The 27707-nt window shown below is 45.6% G+C and overlaps 1 protein-coding gene across 1 annotated transcript in view; it reads right to left on the bottom strand.

The window, feature by feature from the left end:
- LOC123760677 (polycystin family receptor for egg jelly) overlaps positions 1-27707 on the bottom strand; it is a 467012-nt gene that overhangs the window by 175268 nt on the left and 264037 nt on the right. The window contains 4 exon segments of the mRNA XM_069328534.1: positions 2739-2883; positions 3694-3809; positions 9027-9109; positions 20357-20459. Coding sequence (XP_069184635.1) covers positions 2739-2883; positions 3694-3809; positions 9027-9109; positions 20357-20459 — 447 coding nt within the window.

Raw genomic sequence — 27707 nt, 5'->3', positions numbered from 1 at the left:
CTGTCCCCAGAGGCCCACATCAAAAGAATATCATCAGCGGAATATGCTAGACTGGCCAACATAAGAACTGCCTTCAGAAACTTGTGTAAGGAATCTTTCAGAACCCTGTATACCACTTATGTAAGACCAATCCTGGAGTATGCAGCTCCAGCCTGGAGTCCATACCTAGTTAAACACAAGACAAAGTTAGAGAAGATTCAGCGGTATGCCACCAGGCTCGTCCCGGAACTGAGAGGATTGAGCTACGAGGAAAGGCTAAAGGAGCTGAACCTCACATCCCTGGAAAACAGAAGAGTAAGGGGAGACATGATAACCACCTACAAAATTCTCAGGGGAATTGACAGGGTGGACAAAGACAAACTCTTCAGCACGGGTGGGACACGAACAAGGGGACACAGGTGGAAACTTAGTACCCAGATGAGCCACATAGACGTTAGAAAGAATTTTTTCAGTGTCAGAGTAGTTAATAAATGGAATGCATTAGGCAGTGATGTGGTGGAGGCTGACTCCATACACGGTTTCAAATGTAGATATGATAGAGCCCAATAGGCTCAGGAATCTGTACACCAGTTGATTGACAGTTGAGAGGCGGGACCAAAGAGCCAAAGCTCAACCCCCGCAAGCACAATTAGGTGAGTACCTGTCACTAGCACAACAACACCTGTCACTGGCACAACAACACCTGTCACTGGCACAACAACACCTGTCACTAGCACAACAACACCTGTCACTGGCACAACAACACCTGGCACTGGCACAATACCTGCGAGTCACTGGCACAATACCTGCGAGTCACTGGCACAATACCTGCGAGTCACTGCCACAACACCTGCGAGTCACTGGCACAACACCTGTCACTGGCACAACAACACCTGTCACTGGCACAACAACACCTGTCACTAGCACAACAACACCTGTCACTGGCACAACAACACCTGTCACTGGCACAACAACACCTGTCACTGGCACAACAACACCTGTCACTGGCACAACAACACCTGTCACTGGCACAACATCTGTCACTAGCACAACAACACCTGTCACTAGCACAACAACACCTGTCACTGGCACAACAACACCTGTCACTAGCACAACAACACCTGTCACTAGCACAACAACACCTGTCACTGGCACAACAACACCTGTCACTAGCACAACAGCACCTGTCACTGGCACAAAAACACCTGTCACTAGCACAACAACACCTGTCACTAGCACAACAACACCTGTCACTAGCACAACAACACCTGTCACTAGCACAACAGCACCTGTCACTGGCACAACAACACCTGTCACTGGCACAACAACACCTGTCACTGGCACAACAACACCTGTCACTGGCACAACAACACCTGTCACTGGCACAACAACACCTGTCACTGGCACAACAACACCTGTCACTAGCACAACAACACCTGTCACTAGCACAACAACACCTGTCACTGGCACAACAACACCTGTCACTGGCACAACAACACCTGTCACTGGCACAACAACACCTGTCACTGGCACAACAACACCTGTCACTAGCACAACAACACCTGTCACTAGCACAACAACACCTGTCACTGGCACAACAACACCTGTCACTGGCACAACAACACCTGTCACTGGCACAACAGCACCTGTCACTGGCACAACAACACCTGTCACTGGCACAACAACACCTGTCACTAGCACAACAACACCTGTCACTAGCACAACAACACCTGTCACTGGCACAACAACACCTGTCACTGGCACAACAACACCTGTCACTAGCACAACAACACCTGTCACTGGCACAACAACACCTGTCACTAGCACAACAGCACCTGTCACTGGCACAACAACACCTGTCACTGGCACAACAGCACCTGTCACTGGCACAACAACACCTGTCACTAGCACAACAACACCTGTCACTGGCACAACAACACCTGTCACTGGCACAACAACACCTGTCACTAGCACAACAACACCTGTCACTGGCACAACAACACCTGTCACTGGCACAACAACACCTGTCACTGGCACAACAACACCTGTCACTAGCACAACAGCACCTGTCACTGGCACAACAACACCTGTCACTGGCACAACAACACCTGTCACTGGCACAATAACACCTGTCACTGGCACAACAACACCTGTCACTGGCACAACAACACCTGTCACTGGCACAACAGCACCTGTCACTGGCACAACAACACATGTCACTGGCACAACAACACCTGTCACTGGCACAACAACACCTGCCACTGGCACAATACCTGCGAGTCACTGGCACAATACCTGCGAGTCACTGGCACAACACCTGCGAGTCACTGGCACAATACCTGCGAGTCACTGGCACAACACCTGCGAGTCACTGGCACAACAACAACTGTCACTGGCACAATACCTGCAAGTCACTGGCACAACAACTGCACCAACACATGTCATCAGTACAGAAAGCAAACATCAGTAATATCTGTAATAAAAGTCAATACCGGAACTGTGCAGTAAACACCCACCTTCATCAACACCGTGGCAAGTACAATAACAAGAACAAGAACATCACAATAACACTAGCGAACAAGATAACGTGCTGTAAACAAACAATCCAAACATAAAGATAAAATGACTACCAAATACTAGCAAGCGAGCCTTGTTGACAACCACTGGACATCCACTGTTGCCAAACTCATCTTCAAGGTAATGCTATACGCTTATAATATTTCCTCCACTCTGACAGAACTGCCGATCAGTTTACTCACATATAAGATGACGGGCCACTCCTGGAGAATGACTCCCATGGGTGAGTCGTGGGTGCAGTTGGGGAATGGGCACAAGTTATTGGGCAGGGAGACAGCGGCGCCTGAATTTCCCACCTCCAGCCTCTGTAGGTCGCGCCTCGTCGTCCTGGTCACAAGACAACAACACTAATTAATTTTCCTTAAAACTCCCAAATTTGGTTTAATTTTATATAATTCAAGTTCAAGTATGTTTATTGAGACAAGAAAGAAATATATCTCAAAGGGGTAGAGTAGGTTACGTTATTTCTACCCCCTCGTTTATATAATGTATTGTTCATCCTCTCGAATTTAAAGATCAAAATATAACACTCCAGGTCTACTCCATATGTGGGTCATATCTAATATGTCAGTGTAATATGAGATAATTCTCATTCACCTTCTCATTACTTTAAGTATTACATGTGCCTTATTGTTTGGAGAGGGTATGGGCCTTATTGTATGGAGAGGGCACGGGCCTTCTCATTGAGAGTGTGTAGCTCTGAGCAGTGACACACAGCATCAATGTGGGTGTACCTCTGAGCAGTGACACACAGCATCAATGTGGGTGTACCTCTGAGCAGTGACACACAGCATCAATGTGGGTGTAGCTCTGAGCAGTGACACACAGCATCAATGTGGGTGTACCTCTGAGCAGTGACACACAGCATCACTGTGTGTGTAGCTCTGAGCAGTGACACACAGCATCAATGTGGGTGTACCTCTGAGCAGTGACACACAGCATCACTGTGTGTGTAGCTCTGAGCAGTGACACACAGCATCAATGTGTGTGTAGCTCTGAGCAGTGACACACAGCATCACTGTGTGTGTAGCTCTGAGCAGTGACACACAGCATCAATGTGTGTGTAGCTCTGAGCAGTGACAAATAGAATAGTGACGCAGCCATCGTCAGAACAAAAACAGTGCTGTTAGTTCTTACTTCCCCATGGTGATGTGGACACCATTGGGCGTACTGATGTTGTGCATCTCTCCCACTACGTACATCTTCATCATCTTCATCTGCAGGGTGTTGAGTACCTCGTCCGACCCCGGCACCTGCAACACCACACCTGTTATACTGTGTCCGACCCCGGCACCTGCAACACCACACCTGTTATACTGTGTCCGACCCCGGCACCTGCAACACCACACCTGTTATACTGTGTTCACCCCGGCACCTGCAACACCACACCTGTTATACTGTGTCCGACCCCGGCACCTGCACCTGCAACGCCACACCTGTTATACAGTGTTCACCCCGGCACCTGCAACACCACACCTGTTATACTGTGTTCTCTCCGGCACCTGCAACACCACACCTGTTATATTGTGTTCACTCTATCGAATGGAGAACACGATGCCCAATACAATGTTCACCCCGGCTCATGGAGAACACACCGGTCATTATAATGTTCACCGCGGCTCATGGAGAACACACCGGTCATTATAATGTTCACCGCGGCTCATGGAGAACACAGCAGCCATTATAATGTTCACCGCGGCTCATGGAGAACACACCGGTCATTATAATGTTCACCGCGGCTCATGGAGAACACACCGGTCATTATAATGTTCACCGCGGCTCATGGAGAACACAGCAGCCATTATAATGTTCACCACGGCTCATGGAGAACACACCGGTCATTATAATGTTCACCGCGGCTCATGGAGAACACAGCAGCCATTATAATGTTCACCGCGGCTCATGGAGAACACAGCAGACATAATAATGTTCACCGCGGCTCATGGAGAACACAGCAGACATAATATTGTTCACCCTGGCTCATGGAGAACACAGCAGACATAATAATGTTCACCCTGGCTCATGGAGAACACAGCAGACATAATAATGTTCACCCTGGCTCATGGAGAACACAGCAGACATAATAATGTTCACCCTGGCTCATAGAGAACACAGCAGACATAATAATGTTCACCCTGCCTCATGGAGAACACAGCAGACATAATAATGTTCACCCCGGCTCTAGGAGAACACGGCAGTCATTATAATGTTCACCCCGGCTCATGGAGACCACAGCAGTCATTAAAATGTTCACCGCGGCATCCAAGTCATCTTGAGTATAGAGAGTCATTGTTTTTAATGCTGTAGATTGCCATCTGAATTTTTGTTCATCTTAATTTAATTTAATAATTTCGCAAAATAATTTATTGTTGATGTAGCCTGCTATTGTGTCTGGTAGGGTGCATGTGGCCAGCTATCGTGTCTGGTAGGGTGCATGTGGCCAGCTATTGTGTCTGGTAGGGTGCATGTGGCCAGCTATTGTGTCTGGTAGGGTGCATGTGGCCAGCTATTGTGTCTGGTAGGGTGCATGTATCCGTCAATTGTCTGGTAGGGTGCATGTGGCCAGCTATTGTGTCTGGTAGGGTGCATGTGGCCAGCTATTGTGTCTGGTAGGGTGCATGTGGCCAGCTATTGTGTCTGGTAGGGTGCATGTGGCCAGCTATTGTGTCTGGTAGGGTGCATGTGGCCAGCTATTGTGTCTGGTAGGGTGCATGAGGCCAGCTATTGTGTCTGGTAGGGTGCATGTGGCCAGCTATTGTGTCTGGTAGGGTGCATGTGGCCAGCTGTTGTCTCTGGTAAGGTGCATGTGGCCAGCTATTGTGTCTGGTAGTATGCATGTGGTCAGGTATTGTTGCTACCGGCAGCTGGCGAGGACACAAGGAGGCAGGAAGCTGGCAAGGACACAAGGAGGCAGACAGCTGGCGAGGACACAAGAAGGCAGGGAGCTGGCGAGGACACAAAGAGGCAGGCAGCTGGCGAGGACACAAGGAGGCAGGGAGCTGGAGAGGACACAAGGAGGCAGGGAGCTGGCGAGGACACAAGAAGGCAGGCAGCTGGCGAGGACACAAGGAGGCAGGAAGCTGGCGAGGACACAAGGAGGCAGACAGCTGGCGAGGACACAAGAAGGCAGGGAGCTGGCGAGGACACAAGGAGGCAGGCAGCTGGCGAGGACACAAGGAGGCTGGGAGCTGGAGAGGACACAAGGAGGCAGGGAGCTGGCGAGGACACAAGAAGGCAGGCAGCTGGCGAGGACACAAGAAGGCAGGCAGCTGGCGAGGACACAAGGAGGCAGGCAGCTGGCGAGGACACAAGGAGGCAGGCAGCTGGCGAGGACACAAGGAGGCAGGCAGCTGGCGAGGACACAAGGAGGCAGGCAGCTGGCGAGGACACAAGGAGGCAGGGAGCTGGCGAGGGTGCAAGGAGGCAGGCAGCTGGCGAGGACACAAGGAGGCAGGCAGCTGGCGAGGACACAAGGAGGCAGACAGCTGGCGAGGACACAAGGAGGCAGGCAGCTGGCGAGGACACAAGGAGGCAGGCAGCTGGCGAGGACACAAGAAGGCAGGCAGCTGGCGAGGACACAAGGAGGCAGGCAGCTGGCGAGGACACAAGGAGGCAGGCAGCTGGCGAGGACACAAGGAGGCAGGCAGCTGGCGAGGACACAAGGAGGCAGGCAGCTGGCGAGGACACAAGGAGGCAGGGAGCTGGAGAGGACACAAGGAGGCAGGGAGCTGGCGAGGACACAAAAAGGCAGGCAGCTGGCGAGGACACAAGGAGGCAGGGAGCTGGCGAGGGTGCAAGGAGGCAGGCAGCTGGCGAGGACACAAGGAGGCAAGGAGCTGGCGAGGACACAAGGAGGCAGACAGCTGGCGAGGACACAAGGAAGCAGGCATCTGGCGAGGACACAAGGAGGCAGGCAGCTGGCGAGGACACAAGGAGGCAGGGAGCTGGCGAGGACCAAAGGAGGCAGACAGCTGGCGAGGACACAAGGAGGCCGGCAGCTGGCGAGGACACAAGGAGGCAGGCAGCTGGCGAGGACACAAGGAGGCAGGCAGCTGGCGAGGACACAAGGAGGCAGGCAGCTGGCGAGGACACAAGGAGGCAGGCAGCTGGCGAGGACACAAGGAGGCAGGCAGCTGGCGAGGACCAAAGGAGGCAGACAGCTGGCGAGGACACAAGGAGGCAGGCAGCTGGCGAGGACACAAGGAGGCAGGCAGCTGGCGAGGACACAAGAAGGCAGGCAGCTGGCGAGGACACAAGGAGGCACGCAGCTGGCGAGGACACAAGGAGGCAGGCAGCTGGCGAGGACACAAGGAGGCAGGCAGCTGGCGAGGACACAAGGAGGCAGGCAGCTGGCGAGGACCAAAGGAGGCAGACAGCTGGCGAGGACACAAGGAGGCAGGCAGCTGGCGAGGACACAAGGAGGCAGGCAGCTGGCGAGGACACAAGGAGGCAGGGAGCTGGCGAGGACACAAGGAGGCAGGCAGCTGGCGAGGACACAAGAAGGCAGGGAGCTGGCGAGGACACAAGGAGGCAGGCAGCTGGCGAGGACACAAGAAGGCAGGCAGCTGGCGAGGACACAAGAAGGCAGGGAGCTGGCGAGGACACAAGGAGGCAGGCAGCTGGCGAGGACACAAGAAGGCAGGCAGCTGGCGAGGACACAAGGAGGCAGGGAGCTGGCGAGGACACAAGGAGGCAGGCAGCTGGCGAGGACACAAGAAGGCAGGGAGCTGGCGAGGACACAAGGAGGCAGGCAGCTGGCGAGGACACAAGGAGGCAGGCAGCTGGCGAGGACCAAAGGAGGCAGACAGCTGGCGAGGACACAAGGAGGCAGGCAGCTGGCGAGGACACAAGAAGGCAGGGAGCTGGCGAGGACACAAGAAGGCAGGCAGCTGGCGAGGACACAAGAAGGCAGGCAGCTGGCGAGGACACAAGAAGGCAGGGAGCTGGCGAGGACACAAGGAGGCAGGCAGCTGGCGAGGACACAAGAAGGCAGGGAGCTGGCGAGGACACAAGAAGGCAGGCAGCTGGCGAGGACACAAGAAGGCAGGCAACTGACGAGGACACAAGTAGGCAGGCAGCTGGCGAGGACACAAGGAGGCAGGCAGCTGGCGAGGACACAAGGAGGCAGGGAGCTGGCGAGGACACAAGGAGGCAGGCAGCTGGCGAGGACACAAGAAGGCAGGGAGCTGGCGAGGACACAAGGAGGCAGGCAGCTGGCGAGGACACAAGAAGGCAGGCAGCTGGCGAGGACACAAGAAGGCAGGGAGCTGGCGAGGACACAAGGAGGCAGGCAGCTGGCGAGGACACAAGAAGGCAGGCAGCTGGCGAGGACACAAGGAGGCAGGGAGCTGGCGAGGACACAAGGAGGCAGGCAGCTGGCGAGGACACAAGAAGGCAGGGAGCTGGCGAGGACACAAGGAGGCAGGCAGCTGGCGAGGACACAAGGAGGCAGGCAGCTGGCGAGGACCAAAGGAGGCAGACAGCTGGCGAGGACACAAGTAGGCAGGCAGCTGGCGAGGACACAAGAAGGCAGGCAGCTGGCGAGGACACAAGAAGGCAGGCAACTGACGAGGACACAAGTAGGCAGGCAGCTGGCGAGGACACAAGGAGGCAGGCAGCTGGCGAGGACACAAGGAGGCAGGCAGCTGGCGAGGACACAAGGAGGCAGGCAGCTGGCGAGGACGCAAGGAGGCAGGCAGCTGGCGAGGACGGTCGTGTTACAACAGGAAGGTCGAAGGGCCGAGTCTCGCGGCAGGACAGAAGCTTATGGGCAACATTTACCTGATGCTTCTGTTCACCTTGGAGCACCCTACAACCAGCACCTACCTGGGAGGTAGGGAACTGTTTGGGGTGCATCCTTGAGCAGGTCAGAGGGTGGCCCCGTAGGCCTACCCTTCCTGACTGAGGCAAACCATAAGGTGAACTATTATTTAAGTGCCATTTTAAATATTACAAATTAAAACAATATTATGGCCTAAAAAAATAACAATTATAAACAAAAAATTCTTCATTTCTGTAGCGGGTCTGTCAGTGAGCATTATGGAAATGCCATCAACATTATTTATATAGCGCGACGTTTATTAGATTTCAGTACAAAATGTTCCGAGATAATTTTCGCCTTTAAAAAAACAAAAAATTAAATGTATAAAACATTCAAAAATACTTCTTATATAAATATTTTTGGCTATACAAGCATATCTACTTTAATTTATCTGACCACATTTTAAAACTACAAAGCAAAAGTAAATTGTATTCCCAATATTTTGTGCACTTGCACCAGATAAAATACCCTACAGCCTCCCTATTCCCTTCACAACACGTAAGAAAAATAGCTAATTACAAATAACTCCCACCAATATTCCTAAGGAATTACATCTCTCCTGGTACACATATTAGAGGAAGACCAGGCAAAGTCCAGGGTAGGCTGGACGTAATATATAACATATTAATATTATGAGGTAATTACTTACTATAGTCTGGGCTCGCTGCTTCGTCTGGTCCCCCACGTTGCACTTGACGCCGTCCATAGGGTCCTTCTCCACCACCATGTTCACTGCCGACACAAACAGTATTCTTACTGAGCAAATCCGTAGGAGCCATGATGAGGATTCGAACTTATGCACTGGGTGTTCCCAGACACACGCCTCAGACAACTAGGCCACAAAATGGCAGCCCGTCCTCTAAACAAAGACCCAAGGTCCTTTCCATGCACCCACCAAACCCCCTGTTTATGAATGAAAAATGGTTTACAAACGACTAACAACTGATGACGTCCGAACTCTTCCAGAACAAGTGCTTCCGAAGCTGACGACTTTTGTTCAAGCCACAACGCTGTAAACAGCCCATCCTCCAAACAAAGCAACCCGTCCTCGAAAGAAGTCCATTACATCCAGTGGTCGACCCACAGACGCATTCATCAATTTTTACATGCTGTTCATTCAAAACGGAAATTTTCTCAAATATAAATTAATATTATTAGCATATTGTGCATATATAGGCATAGGTTAGGTTAGGTTAGGTGTTTAGGTTCTGTTGGCGATTATTTGTAATTGTAGACCATGGGTGAAGCATTTACAGCATTGTGGTTCAAACAAAATTCGTTAGTGAAGCCGTTGTTCCGGAAGTGTTCGAACGAAATCAGTTGTGAGTCGTGTGTAAACCATTTTTCATTCATAAACAGGGGGTTTGGCGGGTACATGGAATCATTTTTGGGTCTTTGTTTGAAGGACGGGCTGAAGAAGTGCATACCATGTGTATATATAGTGTCATAGTGCCATAGTGATATATACATCTCAAAGTGCCAACTCCGATATACAGTACAGTGTTGTCGTTATAAATGCCGATTATTTCAGTGTTGCTTGTTAAGATTTCTCTGGTGCTTGTCTGGTTGTGTGAGGGGATTATATGCTCCGTAATAGAGCCCTGTTGCTTGGGCATGATGCTGCTTCCTCTTGATGTTTCTATATTGGTTCAGAGTCTTGAAGTGGGTAGAATATAATTGTGCATTAATTGGCTGTTGATTGCTGGTGATGACTTTTTGATGTGTAACACAATGCGTTACACATCAACATGATCATCCACATCAACACATGATTGATGTGTTGACTTTTTGACACATCAAAAAGTCAACACCAGCAATCAACAGCCAATTAATGCACAATTTTATTCTGCCCACTTCAAGGCTCCGAGTCAATATAGAAGCATCAAGAGGAAGTATGGGCAAATAGGCCCTCTGCAGTTACTTCCATTCTTATATTCTCATATCCAATTAATACCCATAGTTTCGTGTTTTGTCTTGTATTTGTCACAAATTTGTTCACCTCATCCAAAACTGTTGCGCCATATCACCTCACCTAAATGCGAGTAAAAGTATGACGGATTTGCTGACTCTGTTTAGTGTTTTCAGGTTACAGTTGTGTGTGTAAACTGAATTCTTTGAAAATGTAATTGTTATTACGAAACGCGTTCATGCGTCGCGTCAGACTAGAAATAAAAATGAATTTTGGAGAATTGATTTTTCAATTATCATCGACAGTAAAAAGAAATATTGAGAAAATTCGTGTTAGGATTATTAATCTTACTTTTCTTACTTAGGGTTGGTTAGGTTCGGTCATATATCTACGTTAGTTTTAACTCCAATAAAAAAAAATGGACCTCATACATAATGAAATGGGTAGCTTTATAATTTCATAAGAAAAAAATTAGAGAAAATATATTAATTCAGGAAAACTTGGCTTATTAGGCAAATCGGGCCTTGCATAGTAGGTTGAGAAGTGCGTTCTGGCTACTAGGTACGACATATATATATATATATATATATATATATATATATATATATATATATATATATATATATATATATATATATATATATCTATATTCTTACTTTGACCAGTATGCAAGCCCCGATTTGCCTAACAAGCCGAGACATAATTATCTGAAAGAATATATTTTTCTAAGATTTATACTTATGAAATGAAAAAGTTTTCCATTACATTATATATAATTTGTATTTTTCATTTGAGTTAAGACTAATGTAGAAATATCACCTAACCTAACATACGTAACTTAAGATAACAAAGTAAATCATAGCAGTAAATCATGTTCTTAATATAATAATATTAAAAAAATTTAATTTTTGGGACTTGTTTGGGAAAATCGGGGACAATTTGTCCAGTAACAATCGTCCAGGTGCTTCTCTTCACAAGTTCAGATACGACATGTTTTTACAATATACTATTTGTGCGTACACATAAGGGGCATAACTGGCCTCGGATGCATTTCCGACGGTTCCTTTCATATAAAAGGGGTGACGCCGAGGAAAATACGACTCGCGTCCCTACCAAAACATAAATGACACACACACTCTCTCTCACCCTCTCTCAACGAGAAGCACCATTCTCCTGCAACGTAGGATAAGCATGTCCCATAGAAAGCGCAACAACCCGGGAATCCAACACCCACGAGGGCCTACCCCAACCAACACTGTCGGGAAACCGACACACACACAACCACACACACACAAATAACACAGTCTCCCCTAGTCTGTACTCCCTTCAGGATGGAAAATGGGAGACTCCATGACGTCATCGACTCCGTGACGTCATGGAATTCATTGTATATTTACATTATGAAACATTGTTAATAGACTAGTTTAGTCTCTAGAGTTGATAAAAAAGTAATCAATAAGAATGAATATAATTATTTACACAGTATTGTAGCTAGGTTCCCTTGTTAATGTAAAATTACTTTGAGTGAGGAACCAGCGTTAAGGGCGTTGCCCGAGAGAGGAAGGCGTCCACATACACAACAACAACAACCATAGCAGCCGACCACGCTGTATTGGCTAACTGGTGTATACAGCTAGACACCCCATTTACGTGTCAACACCAGCAACACAGCCTAACATCACAACAACGACTGTATCCGTCTACCAAGTATTGTTTATTATTCAAGTGCACTGTTTAATATTTTTATGGGTAGATGGTTAGGTCGTGGGAGAAACCCAAAAACACTGTACGTGTACCCCATTACAACCCTCACAGTTCATGTCATACCTGTAATTGATATGTTTAGGGAACTTTGATTAATTCCTTGCATCCCATACAGGTAAATTGTGAGAGGAGCTTCAAGAAGTAGAGCAGACAGTTGGTTCACACACATAATTAACTACTTGTTTGCCAAGCCTTGTCCTTCCCACCAGCCGCCATTACGTGGCACAAAGAGGCAGGGCCACACCCATTCTGAGGCTACACCTACACGCCTTACTAGGCCCATTCTACTGGCATAGCTAAGCCATTTATGATTTTAGTAGCAGTAGTTATAATTAATTATTATATTATAAGTAGTTTAGACCACCATATGTGGTACACTATATAATGAAATAACTGAAATAATAGTTTTAAAGGTAAACAATTGGTAGTTTAAGAAGGAGCCATAACAAAGTGGTTTAGGCTACCAATTGTCCCTCCCAATAGTGTGTAAGAAGATTTCAGGCAGTTTACCAGTATATACAGTCCACTTAATTAATACTTACTTACTAAGAAAATAAATAAGACATAACTTTATTTTATTAAATCAATTTGAAAAAGAGAGATTAGCTGCCTGGAATTTCCCCACATTATTTGGTCCTACGGAACCGGATTATTTAGTTCTTTGAACTAGATATTATACATACATATAGTGATAGTGCAATATTACCTACACACATTATAGCAGGAAGACACTGCTATATTTTTTGCATTTTTTCTAGCCTAACTTTTCAATCTCATAGCAAACAGAACTTACAACAAGCACTATTATTGTTCTGGCAGTACCAAATTAACAATTGTGCTTTTTTCATTTCATTACAAGAGGTTGATAAGAGGCTACTTTACTTATAAGTTACTTATAAATGTTTTTTTGTAATTATTGCATTATTATTGCCATTACTGTAACATTTACTGCATGCCACATTATTTACTACTAATTCTTGCACAAGGGTAGAACATTTTAGGCTGGTGTTGTACAGCAACCTAGTCTAATTTATTGTGCTAACCTGGTGTAAGGGTAAGAATTTTACACTTGTCTAGAGTTGAACACATATTACAACCTAGCAAGTACATATTTTTATGCAGTATTTAAGACAACCCGAGTTGTGTTGTCAATATGATATCAATATAACTATAGTATAATTTAACTATAATCATTTCACCTTTGAGTGTTAACCTGTGTCTCTGTATCAACCAAGAGTGATAATGATGGGCTAACTTGCGGATACCAGCATTGATACAGGTCTACCACTCAAATTATAATGTGTATGATTATACAGTGTATATTTAAATGAAAAGTAGCTCTAGTTCGGAAACTAGTGGCCTTACTAATACAAGTGCCATAAATAGTCCTGACACTAGTCTATACGACTAACAAGTACTTCCAAGATGTCTACTGTCAAAAATGTACAAATAACCCTCACAGGATTGAAGGATCATTTGTCACGGCAGATTAGCACATGTGAAAACATGAGTAAACAAACTCCAGTTAACTATGTAGCATTGGAAAATTATCTTAGGCTTGCACGGAACAAATATGACCGTGTGTTGCAACAAATGAAAGAATATCAAGTTTTACTTCAGAATACCAGTGTTGGTGGAGTAACATTACAAGATGTTATACAAGAACATTCCGATTATGAAGATACAATGTTTACACAGTTGCAATACTTTGATGATATCATACATGCCCATAAAGCCAATATAAATATTGTAACAACAACTTCCCAGAACCAGACAGCACCAGAAGTCAAATTGCCATCACTTAGTTTACCAACTTTTTCTGGAAGAGAAGACGAGAGTTGGGACGGTTTCTGGAGCAAATTTGTCGATTCTGTGGATTCTAATGTTAATGTGCCAAAAACGACTAAGTTTACATACTTACAGAGTGTCTTGAAGGATGAAGCGTATCAGGTAGTCTGTAATCTAAATCACACAGATGATGATTATGACAATGCAGTACAACTCCTGAAAGATAATTACGCTAAACCTGAAAGGACCATCAGAATTCTAACACAGAAACTGTTAGACATTAAACCTCCAGATAATACTGCAGTCTCACTCCAAGCCTTTAGATTGGAGCTTGAGTCCATGCTCAAGGCACTTAAAAATAAATTGAACTTGGATGAGTCAGACTGGATAATACAAGTCCATATGACACGGAAATTACCCAGAGACATACTGGATAAGTTGTTTGTATTCGTAGGTAAGTCATCCTTGACTGTAAATGAGATTACAAAGGGTTTACAAACCATCATAGAACGAGAAAGAGTTAATCCAGAAGAAAAAACGACATCTAAACCTACGTCTGCTACTAATAGTAAACAACAGAGTACAAACAGTACTCCAAACAAAGCTAAGACATCTTCCCCCTCCACAAAGTGGAATCAGGGCAGTGTAGGAACATATGCAGTTGGTCCCTCCAAACCTATAGTTAACGCGTCACCCAAAACGGTGACTCCTCAAGATACTGTTAATGTCTGGAGACCATGTGTGTTTTGTGAGCAATCACATTCCATGTACAATTGCAGATGCTACCCTGATCGTGCAACACGCATAAAACGACTCAAGGAGTTACATAGATGTAGCAAGTGTATAAGGGAACATCATCCCGACAATTGCACAACAGCAATGCGCATCTGCACTAAGTGCCATAAGGGTCAACACCATACTGCTCTTTGTGGGGACACAAGTATAAAGTCTCCCAAACCACAGGAGGAGGAAGGAGCTACAGCATCAGTAAAGCTTTGTACTGTGTTACCTGACATAAGTGTCTTCACAACCAGGTCTAACCATAAATCAGCTCTACCTACTGCACGATTGATCATTAGAAATGGAAAGAATAAAGCCACCGTACGTGGATTATTTGATCAAGGGTCCCAACTGACCTTTATATCCAAGGAGTTGGTAGATAAACTGAAACTTACACCTGTAGAGGAGACACGGATAAACATAGCAGGATTCCTGACTAACTCAGGAGCCCGAACTTACAGGGTAGTACGACCCACAGTACGACTAGGAGGTTATGTACGAAAAGTACCAGCACTAGTAGTAGATAGATTTCCAACAGACCTGTATATAGAAGGTCTAGGAACAACAGCCAAATTCCTGGAAGAAAAGGGAATTCCTTTGGCTGATAACATTACATCGGACAACCTTTCCGATATTGGAATCCTTATGGGATCAGATGTCTACCATAAGTTTATCATAGGAAAGGAAGATTACCACGGTATGAACGTGTTACCATCTGCAGGTGGCTATTTACTAACAGGTCCAGTATTACGGCTAAAACAACCCGCACCTGTGGATCACCAACATGCCAACACAGTAATGGTTGCATGACTAGGAGAACAGTCTCCACTGCAACTCAGAGACATTTCCGAGGATGAGCTTGATCCCCCAGTATATAAGTTATGGGACCTGGCAACTCTCGGCATTGTCCCTGAACAACCTAGCCCAGATGATGACTGTACTTATAAACAATACCTAGACTCAGTTATCTACAGAGATAATCGGTACTGGGTCAGGTTACCATGGAAGCTGAATCACCCTCAGCTACCCATCAACTACTTCATGGCACAAAATCAATTAAGATCACAGGTGTTACGTTTACAAAGACAACCTGAGAACTTGAAGTTGTACCATGAAATAATACAGAAGCAGCTCGATGACAAATTTATCGAAGTTGTAACAAATGATAACCCAAAGGAAGGACATTATCTGCCACACCACCATGTTCAGAAGGATTCTGCGACTACCCCACTACGGATAGTATTTAATTGCAGTGCTAAGATGGGGCAGAATAGTGTTTCGTTAAATGATTGCCTTCAAACAGGCCCAAGCCTAACACAAAGGCTTTATGACGTGCTGTTAAAGTTTCGTATAGGGACTTATGCATATACGGCCGACATTAGCAAGGCATTCCTTAGGGTAGGTCTTCAAGAAGGAGACCGGAACTACACAAAGTTCCTATGGATTAAGGATCCTAATGATCCAAACAGTGAAATAATCACTTATCGGTTTGCGTCTGTTTTGTTCGGAGCCACAAGCTCACCATTTCTGCTTCAAGCTACCCTGGATACGCACTTGAAGAAGTCCAATAGCCCGAACAAGACAGAAATTAGCGAAAACCTGTATGTGGATAACTTTCAAGGAACAGCCAACAGTGAAAGTAAGCTGTTGGACATATACCATGAGGCCAATCGAGAATTAATGGGAGCCAATATGCCTCTCCAGTCTTGGGTCTCTAACAATGACAAATTAAAACAACTGATCACAACTGAATTTCCCGACTACCAAGTACCCGAGATGACAAAGGTTCTAGGTGTCCAATGGAACACGACAACCGATCGGTTGACAATCAAGTCAGTGGAGACAGATACCACTAACTTAACAATGAGAAAATTGCTATCACAAGTCAGCAAACCCTTCGACCCATTAGACTTATTAAGTCCAATACTAATTAATGGGAAGATGATAATACAGGAATGTTGGCAACAAAAGATAGGCTGGGATGATCTTCTAACACCTGCCCTACAGGAAAAATGGCAAGGGTTAGTGAAAGATTTAAGTATCTTAGAGTCTGTCAAGTTCCCTAGGAACACAACAGTAAATGAAAAGGAACCAATTAAGCTGCATGTATTTTGTGATGCCTCAGGAAAGGCTTATGGTACAGTAGCTTACCTGGTCTCAAATGGGCAAGCCAATTTGCTCACATCAAAGGCCAGAGTGGCACCTTTAAAGAAAAGATTACTGCCACAACTGGAATTAACAGCCTTACTGCTAGGTGTAAGATTGGCTCATTATCTGATCAAGGCCTTAAGCCACATCCACTTTACAGAAACAGTAGTATGGTCAGATAATGAGGCAGTGCTACAGTGGGTTAAAAACAATAACAGTAAGAATCCTTACGTGAGTAACCGCGTTAAGGAAATACGAGAGTTGTCAGCAGGGTATAAACTAAGATATGTACCTACTAAAGAGAATCCAGCTGACTATCTCTCCCGAGGCCTGACTTTACGGCAATTAACAAAGGCAGAGATGTGGTTCAATGGACCTCAGTGGCTAATCAGCGACCAGTGGCCTGAACAAAAGCCACAAGTCATTGTGACCAATGTCACTGTTCCCACTGAGAACCCGGAACTACCTCGGACTTTGGTAATTGATCCTGCTCGGTACTCTGAACTGAACAAACTTGTAGGTGTCACCCAAGTAGTGTTTGATTTCCTAAAGAAAATAGGAATCAAGCATAAATTCCCTAGTGCCTTAAGGTACTGGGTTAAAAGAGCTCAGACCGACACATTCGGGACAGAAATTGACAATGTTCCTAAGAAGCTACAACATGATCTGGGTCTCTGGTTAGACACTGACAATTATAACTTGATAAGATGCGGAGGACGCTTACAACATGCTGACATAGATCTGGAAGCAAAAAATCCAATATTGCTCCCTCGTCACCACATAGTAAGCAAAACTAATTGTGTTACATATACACAAATACTGCACTCTGCATGGTGGGGTATTAGATACTCTCACAGAATTAAGACAACAGTACTGGCTACCCCAAGGTAGACAGACAGTAAAGTCCATAATCAAATCCTGTGTTGTATGCCAGAGATACGATGCCAGAGTGTGTCCATATCCTGGCCCTCCTCCACTTCCGAAGGAACGAGTCGTACATATTCATCCTTTTGAGACAACAGGAGTAGATTTCACAGGAGCACTAACATTGACAGGCACTAAAGACAAGAAACCAGTAAAGGCCTATATCTGTCTTTTTACTTGTGCCACAACAAGGGCAGTCCATCTAGAAGTGACTCCCGATATGAGTGCCGAAGCATTCTTACAGGCTTTCCGCAGGTTTGCTTCACGTAGATCTTGTCCCAAGTTAATGATTTCAGACAATGGGTCCAACTTGGTGGCAGGAGAAGCATGCCTGAGGAAAATCTGGACACACCCAAAGGTACGCACAGCCCTAACTCAACGGCAGTGCTATTGGAAATTCATACCTCCCAGAGCACCATGGCATGGAGGCTTCTATGAACGGATGGTTGGTATGGTGAAACAGTCTTTACGGAAAACCCTACACAGCCAAAAGATTGACCTTCAGGAGCTTCAAACAGTAATCATAGAAATAGAAGCACGAGTTAACAACCGACCACTTACCTACCTCTCTGATGATGCTTTGCAGCGTGAACCATTAAGTCCAGCTCATTTGATGTATGGGAGACCTCTCAAAACACTTGTGTCCCTTACGGATGAGGAACCAGAGGATCCTTCATATGTCAAAGAGAGTGATTTGGTTCAACGTTTCAAACATCTTTCAGGGGTGATAAGTCGGTGGAATGACGTATGGACTCGTGAATACCTAACAGCTCTGAGGGAGTATCATTACGGGGCAAACAATCCCTATAACAGAATTAACTTGAACCCTGGTGACATAGTTCTGGTGGATAGTGACGGACCACTCTCTGAGTGGCCTCTAGGAGAAATAGTCTCTGTTCATCCAGACAGCCAGGGCATCTTGAGAATAGTGAAAGTAAAATGCAAAGGCAACACTACTCTCAAAACTTTAGAGAAATTAGTACCTTTAGAACTGGCCAGGAAAGAAGACGTACAACGACTGCCAGCACCCAATACGCCAGTATGGGACATACGTCCCCAACGGACTGCTGCACAACAATGTAAACTCAAATTAAAGCAGCACTATAATTCTGAGGGAGAAGAATAAAGTGATCGCAGTCCTTAACGGGACTTCGACCCGTGTTCTGCCCCCTGGGAATTATGTCGGGAAACCGACACACACACAACCACACACACACAAATAACACAGTCTCCCCTAGTCTGTACTCCCTTCAGGATGGAAAATGGGAGACTCCGTGACGTCATCGACTCCGTGACGTCATGGAAGTCATTGTATATTTACATTATGAAACATTGTTAATAGACTAGTTTAGTCTCTAAAGTTGATAAAAAAGTAATCAATAAGAATGAATATAATTATTTACAAAGTATTGTAGCTAGGTTCCCTTGTTAATGTAAAATTACTTTGAGTGAGGAACCAGCGTTAAGGGCGTTGCCCGAGAGAGGAAGGCGTCCACATACACAACAACAACAACCATAGCAGCCGACCACGCTGTATTGGCTAACTGGTGTATACAGATAGACACCCCATTTACGTGTCAACACCAGCAACACAGCCTAACAACATCACAACAACGACTGTATCCGTCTACCAAGTATTGTTTATTATTCAAGTGCACTGTTTAATATTTTTATGGGTAGATGGTTAGGTCGTGGGAGAAACCCCAAAACACCGTACGTGTACCCCATTACAACCCTCACAGTTCATGTCATACCTGTAATTGATATGTTTAGGGAACTTTGATAAATTCCTTGCATCCCATACAGGTAAATTGTGAGAGGAGCTTCAAGAAGTAGAGCAGACAGTTGGTTCACACACATAATTAACTACTTGTTTGCCAAGCCTTGTCCTTCCCACCAGCCGCCATTACGTGGCACAAAGAGGCAGGGCCACACCCATTCTGAGGCTACACCTACACGCCTTACTAGGCCCATTCTACTGGCATAGCTAAGCCATTTATGATTTTAGTAGCAGTAGTTATAATTAATTATTATATTATAAGTAGTTTAGACCACCATATGTGGTACACTATATAATGAAATAACTGAAATAATAGTTTTAAAGGTAAACAATTGGTAGTTTAAGAAGGAGCCATAACAAAGTGGTTTAGGCTACCAATTGTCCCTCCCAATAGTGTGTAAGAAGATTTCAGGCAGTTTACCAGTATATACAGTCCACTTAATTAATACTTACTTACTAAGAAAATAAATAAGACATAACTTTATTTTATTAAATCAATTTGAAAAAGAGAGATTAGCTGCCTGGAATTTCCCCACAAACACCACGCATGGCCCCAGCCCTACCAGACCACCTTATTCATGAGGAACAGAACCCTGAGTATCCAAAATTGGGTAAACAGACAGTGTTGAAGGAAGAACTCACAGTGTTCAAGGGAGAACTCGATAAACACCTCCAAAGGACACCTGATCAACCAAGCAGTGATTCATATGTTAGGCTGCAGTAAAGTAACACAGTAAAATCACTATAACACCATCATTAACACAGTAAAGTCACAATAACACCATCATTAACACAGTAAAGTCACCATAACACCACCATAAGCACAGTAAAGTCACTATAACACACCATCAGTGAGACAGGAAGATGACTGCCAGTGGAGACTTACCGTCAGAGACCAAGACAGAATAGTCTAGTGAGTCAGCGTTCTGGACGTCGGACCAAGGTACCACACACTTGCCATTCTGACGGTTGCCGCTCTTGTCTTGACTCTAAGGGAATTATACAGTAAGTCTTACAACTATAATTCTAAGAAAACTATATTACTATTACTAATGAATTAATTAAATTATTTATATTCACACATTTATAATCTAAGACTCGTTTTGCTTAATGCCTTTTCTGTGGGGGAGCCCTTGAGGCTCCGTGTACTTTATTTAACATCTCCGATGTACTCACCTACTTGTGCTTGCGTGGGTTTAGCTCTGGCTCTTTGGGCCCGCCTCTCAACTGCCAATCAATCAAGTGGTTTGGGTTTTGTCCCACACACACACACACCCACACACGCACGAGACTATGCGGGACCAAAGAGCCAGTGCTCAACCCCCGCGAACACAAATAGGTGAGTACACACACACGCACACACACGCACACACACACACACACACAGGGGGCCTCGTAGCCTGGTGGATAGCGCGCAGGACTCGTAATTCTGTGGCGCGGGTTCGATTCCCGCACGAGGCAGAAACAAATGGGCAAAGTTTCTTTCACCCTAAGTGCCCCTGTTACCTAGCAGTAAATAGGTACCTGGGAGTTAGTCAGCTGTCACGGGCTGCTTCCTGTGTGTGTGTGTGTGTGTGTGTGGTGTGGGGGAAAAACAAAGTAGTTAGTAAACAGTTGATTGACAGTTGAGAGGCGGGCCGAAAGAGCAAAGCTCAACCCCCGCAAAAACACAACTTGTAAACACACACACACACACACACACACACACACACACACACACACACACACACACACACACACACACACACACAGGAAGCAACCCATAGCAGCTGTCTAACTCCCAGGTACCTATTTAATGTTAGGTGAACAAGGACATCTGGGTCAAAAACTCTGCCCGTATGTGTCCGCCTCCGCCGGGGATCGATTGCCGGACCCTGGGAACTGAATCCTGAGCGCTGTCCACTCAGCCGTCAGGCCCCTATTGTGTGTAATGTCTAAAAGTTGGTATCAGTCGCGGAGTTCTCTGGCCTACCGGAGACCAGGAGCTAGAAACTTGTCTCACCGAGGAGCAGGGAGCAGTGGCATTTATAAGTCACCATGAGGGAAGGCACCCAGAAATACCTGCAGACTTAAATGGCTAAAAAACTACCACCAAAATATGTAAAAAAAAAAAGACCAAAAATTTTATGAATTAGTGCCGCCTTTCTCCTCGTTTGGGGGGGAGGAGAGGGCAGCCCGCGGCACACCGGCCCCTCCACCCTCAGTTCTCCTCTGATGTGTCAGGCTGCTGCGACTTTTTATTGAATTTGTTTTGCCTTGGTGGTGGCTCCTTCCACTTTCAGTGTGCGTGGGGCAGGAGTTCTATGCACTTGGAGCTGTATCTGCTTAGGCTTCTCTTTCTCGTGCCATCCCTAGTGCTTCCCTTGCACTGCCAGGGTGCTTGTTCCAGGAGTGTTTGGGGACATTTCATGGGAGATCTGCCTCGCTTATGGTAGTTTTCGCCCTGGAGAGAGTGTGGGGTTTTCACCTTCTGTCATTTCCCAGTTTGGAACGTCTTTGCCTGGTAGGGCGTCACTGGGTATCCGCAGCTGCACTACAGTGCGCTGAATTAGGTTTTCTAGCCGAGTGGTCTAGACTGGGTTAATTTACTAGAGAGAACCGGCATCGCATCCCAGTGCCTAGATTTCCTAGTTAGCTCAAGGTTTCAGGCCCAAGAAATCCTTAGTGGGTTCGGTGGCCCATATGGGTATACCCAAAAGGACCACCGAGGGTCCATTGACATGGCCCTCGCTAATTCAAGGTGTACAGGTGTACACCTTGAAATATTAGCTTTAGGTGTACATTGCATGTGGCACAGGGTAACGTTCACTCGCTTTGCCTGTTGGTTTGTTGACACCTTCGACCCCGAGTCGTGCTGGGTGTGTTTCTGTTACCGCTCTCTCTTCGTCAGACCTTCTGTTAATGTTCGTCTTCCCAAACAGTGCTCGCTTTTCCTTTTCATTTCTCTAGGCTACAGCTGTTCGGGTTGCGTGCCCAATTGGATGCCTCGGTTGGTTTTCAGGGTCTTGGAATTGGAGGTGTTGGTCACTTCGACCTCGGGTTCTGCCACACCTCTTCCTTCCCTTTTTTTTTTTTTTTTTTTTTTTTTGGGTGGTGTTCGCCCTTCTTAAGCTTATGGCCCCGAGGCTACTGAGGGCTTCCGGGTCAGGTTAGAGTTTAGTTCGAGATTTGGCTTGGACAGTTTCGGGGGTCCCCCATCTGAATTGGGAACAAAGGCCCAGAAGTTTAGGTTCTTGTTTCTGGAACTCAGCGTCCCTGGGCCGGCTTTCTACACCGGCCGTCTCTTCTTCGTTCTGTTACCTGAGGTGCTTCCTCCTCCCTGGCATTTCATTGTATTCATAGCTACAGCAATGAATACATTGAAATGCCTGAGGATGAAGCAGCCTGCGAGCCGTAGGCTTCCTCCTCCTCGTCCTCAAATGAGGAGAAGGGCGGGGCGAACAAGCAAGCACTAGTTCACATCATTTTCGGTCGTTTGTTTACATAGTTTGGTGAAGTTATTTCGCCATCTCATAGTCTGCAGGTAAAGTAAATAAACAACTGTGGTGTGCTGTGTCTCGCTGACTTTCTGGGTACCTTCCCTCGTGGTGACATATAAAAATATAAAAGACACTGCTCCCTGCACCTCGGTGAGATCAGGTTCCTACATCCTGGTCTCCTGTAGGCCAAAAAAACTCTGCGACTGATGGCATCTTTCAGACATAACTCACTCAGAAAAGTTAGATATTCAAGGCCACAAAGGACTCCCCCAGAAATTACAGTTTCTCAACTATTAATGTTGATATTTGTACTTAAGGAATTATTAATTTTCCAATTTAAAAAGTTTCATAAAATCAATTTGGTTTGAGTAGTGACATATACTTCTCGCTCTCAGTGTCATCCATTCATGGCATTTTGTAAACAGTTTTAGAAACATTATTAATAAGGAATATAGCTTTGATTCAACTTATAGAATTGTCTCAACTTAAGGCGAAATAGATCCAAGAATGATATGAGATGGTGTGGTGTGCTAGTGAACATCACAAAGAAATCAGACCACCTGTGGTGTGCTGAACACCAGTAAGCAATCAGACCACCTGTGGTGTGCTGTTGGACCACAGGAAGCTATCAGATCATCTGTAGTGTACTGGTGGACCCCAGTAAGCTATCAGATCACCTGTTGTGTACTTATGGACCCCTTTAAGCTATCAGATCACCTGTAGTGCACTGGTGGACACCAGTAAGCTATCAGACCACCTGTGGTGAACTGGGGACCTCAGTAAGCAATCAGACCACCTGTGATGTGCTGGTGAACACCAATAAGCAATCAGACCACTTGTGGTGTACCGGTGGACCCCAGTAAGCTATCAAATCTCTGTAGTGTACTGCTGGACCCCAATAAACTATTATATCATCTTGGGTGTACTAGTAGCACCCCAGAAAGCAATCAGACCACCTGTGTTGTGCTGATGAACACCAATAAGTAATCAGACCACCTGTGTTGTGCTGATGAACACCAATAAGTAATCAGACCACCTGTGTTGTGCTGATGAACACCAATAAGTAATCAGACCACCTGTGTTGTGCTGATGAACACCAGTAAGTAATCAGACCACCTGTGGTATACTGATGGACCCAGGTAAGCTATTGATCTGGAGAAAACTATAACACTAATATTCCCAGTCAGATCCCGCAGGTGAACGCCCATATGAGTAGGAGTGTTTGTGGCATCATCTGGTTGAGTGTTTGTGGCGTCATCTGGTTGAGTGTTTGTGGCATCATCTGGTTGAGTGTTTGTGGCGTCATCTGGTTGAGTGTTTGTGGCATCATCTGGTTGAGTGTTTGTGGCATCATCTGGTTGAGTGTTTGTGGCATCATCTGGTTGAGTGTTTGTGGCATCATCTGGTTGAGTGTTTGTGGCATCATCTGGTTGAGTGTTTGTGGCGTCATCTGGTTGAGTGTTTGTGGCGTCATCTGGTTGAGTGTTTGTGGCATCATCTGGTTGAGTGTTTTTTGGCATCATCTGGTTGAGTGTTTGTGGCGTTATATGGGTGTTTGTGGCGTCATCTGGTTGGGTGTTTGTGGCGTCATCTGGTTGAGTGTTTGTGGCGTTATCTGGGTGTTTGTGGCGTCATCTGGTTGGGTGTTTGTGGCGTTATCTGGGTGTTTGTGGCGTCATCTGGTTGGGTGTTTGTGGCGTCATCTGGTTGAGTGTTTGTGGCGTTATATGAGTGTTTGTGGCGTAATCTGGTTGGGTGTTTGTGGCGTCATCTGGTTGAGTGTTTGTGGCGTCATCTGGTTGGGTGTTTGTGGCGTCATCTGGTTGAGTGTTTGTGGCGTTATCTGGTTGAGTGTTTGTGGCGTTATCTGGGTGTTTGTGGCGTCATCTGGTTGAGTGTTTGTGGCGTTATCTGGGTGTTTGTGGCGTCATCTGGTTGAGTGTTTGTGGCGTTATCTGGGTGTTTGTGGCGTCATCTGGTTGGGTGTTTGTGGCGTTATCTGGTTGAGTGTTTGTGGCATCATCTAGTTGAGTGTTTGTGGCATCATCTGGTTGAGTGTTTTTTGGCATCATCTGGTTGAGTGTTTGTGGTGTTTTCTGGGTGTTTGTGGCGTCATCTGGTTGGATGTTTGTGGCGTCATCTGGTTGGATGTTTGTGGCGTTATCTGGTTGAGTGTTTCTGGCGTCATCTCGTTGAGTGTTTGTGGCGTCATCTGGTTGAGTGTTTGTGGCATTATCTGGTTGAGTGTTTGTGGCGTCATCTGGTTGAGTGTTTGTGGCATCATCTGGTTGGGTGTTTGTGGTGTTTTCTCGGTGTTTGTGGCGTCATCTGGTTGGATGTTTGTGGCGTTATCTGGGTGTTTGTGGCGTCATCTGGGTGTTTGTGGCGTCATCTGGTTGAGTGTTTGTGGCGTCATCTGGGTGAGTGTTTGTGGCGTTATCTGGGTGAGTGTTTTTGGCGTCATCTGGGTGTTTGTGACGTCATCTGGTTGAGTGTTTGTGGCGTCATCTGGGTGTTTGTGGCGTCATCTGGGTGAGTGTTTGTGGCGTCATCTGGTTGAGTGTTTGTACCGTCATCTGGGTGAGTGTTTGTGGCGTCATGTGGGTGAGTGTTTGTGGCGTCATGTGGGTGAGTGTTTGTGGCGTCATCTGGGTGAGTGTTTGTGGCGTCATCTGGTTGAGTGTTTGTGGCGTCATCTGGGTGAGTGTTTGTGGCGTCATGTGGGTGAGTGTTTGTGGCGTCATCTGGGTGAGTGTTTGTGGCGTCATCTGGGTGAGTGTTTGTGGCGTCATCTGGGTGAGTGTTTGTGGCGTCATCTGGGTGAGTGTTTGTGGCGTCATCTGGGTGAGTGTTTGTGGCGTCATCTGGGTGAGTGTTTGTGGCGTCATCTGGGTGAGTGTTTGTGGCGTCACCTGGGTGAGTGAAGCATAAGGAAACTGTTCTATTTCATAAATGTTCTCCATGCTTCAAACTTCCACCGAACAGTATCTAAGATGAGGTTCTCTTTTGTACTGCAGTTCACTGAGTTCAGGATGAAAGACTCGGCTGAATTATATTTTCATTACAACTAGTAAAAAAGTTTTACAATTACAGTCATTCAACGGGAAATGACAGATGAAAACGTCATTATATTATGAGTGTTTTTTCTTTGTGTTCACATGAGTATGTTTGGTCACAGTGACAAGCTCAGCAGAGCCAAGCCATCCTGACTGCTGGAGAAGGCTGAAGATACTGCACCACCTTCTAGTATCATGAAGATATTATATATAGGTAATATCAAAGATAATAAACCAGTGAACAGTGCCTTACAGCTGAGAGGTACCAGAGGCCTGACAATGTGAAAGTGTCCGACACACCAGTAACACCCATAAGCGATGCTTATTTGTGCACCAAAGTATCGGGTAACCTAATAGATCGTGGCCTCTTGGATTGTTTCAAACGCATGTCAGACATATATATAAACGAGTGGACATTATATATATATATATATATATATATATATATATATATATATATATATATATATATATATATATATATATATATATATATATATATATATATATATATATATATATATATATATATATATATATATATATATATATTATTAAATATGACCGAAAAAGTAAGATTAATAATTCTAACACGAATTTTCTCAATCTTTCGTACATTTCTTTTCACTGTTGGAGGTAAATCAAAAATCAATTCTCCAAAATTCGGAGATTTTCTCCAAAATTCTCTCATTTGCTCCTGCAAATGAAGATGGCATTTGAGCAGAGTTCCGTGCTGCGTTTCACTTACGAGATGGAAAAGGATGGGAAGCTGCCCTTTCTAGATGTAACAGTCATGGAAAAGAGCGGAGGTTTCCACACTGCAGTCTACACTAAGGAAACGAACATAGGAATGTGCCTAAATGCCAACAGCGACTGCCCAGACAGGTACAAGAGGAGTGTTGTTAACGCCTATGTCGACCGTGCTCTAAGCCACAGCTCAGAATGGAAGCAAGTCGACGAAGAACTCTGTAGGGTAAGGCAGGTCCTAGTCAACAACGGCTTCTCCAATGGTTTCGTCGAAGACATCATAAGAAGGAAAGTGAAACGCCATGCAACCTCTGAAGAGACAACTAACACAACACCTATACCCCCTATTAGACTATTTTACAGGAACTTCTTTTCCACAGCTCATAAAACAGAGGAAAGGGTCCTGAAAGATATTGTTAATAGAAACGTTATCCCTACAGACAAAAATCAGAGGATACAACTGACGATTTACTATAAAACCAGAAAAACGGCCAGCCTACTCATGAGAAACTCTCCAGACACAAAGCAGAACGCTTTAAAAGAGACCAACGTCGTCTATGCCTTCAAATGCCCACATGGGGACTGTAAGCTCCAAAAAACCCAGTATATAGGCAAGACAACATCTCCTCTTTCTAGGCGTTTAACGATGCATAAACAACAGGGCTCCATTAAGGAACATATAATCTCTTCCCACAACCAAACCATCGCCAGAGAAATCCTAGTAAACAACACAGAAATCATCGATAGATACAGCGATAGCAGGCGGCTTGACGTTTGCGAGGCACTACACATTAAGAAGTCAACACCAGCAATCAACAGCCAATTAATGTACAGCTACATTCTACCCACCTGAAGACTCCGCTCCAATATAGAAGCATCAAGAAATATGGACCAATAGGCTTTCTACAATCACTTCCATTTCAATACCCATTGTTTCGTGTTCTGTCTTGTGTTG

Source organism: Procambarus clarkii, chromosome 21, assembly GCF_040958095.1.
Source record: "Procambarus clarkii isolate CNS0578487 chromosome 21, FALCON_Pclarkii_2.0, whole genome shotgun sequence".
Taxonomy (NCBI): Eukaryota; Metazoa; Arthropoda; class Malacostraca; order Decapoda; family Cambaridae; genus Procambarus; species Procambarus clarkii.
The sequence above is the reverse complement of the archived record's forward strand: the minus strand, read 5'-3'. Positions and strand labels throughout refer to the sequence as shown.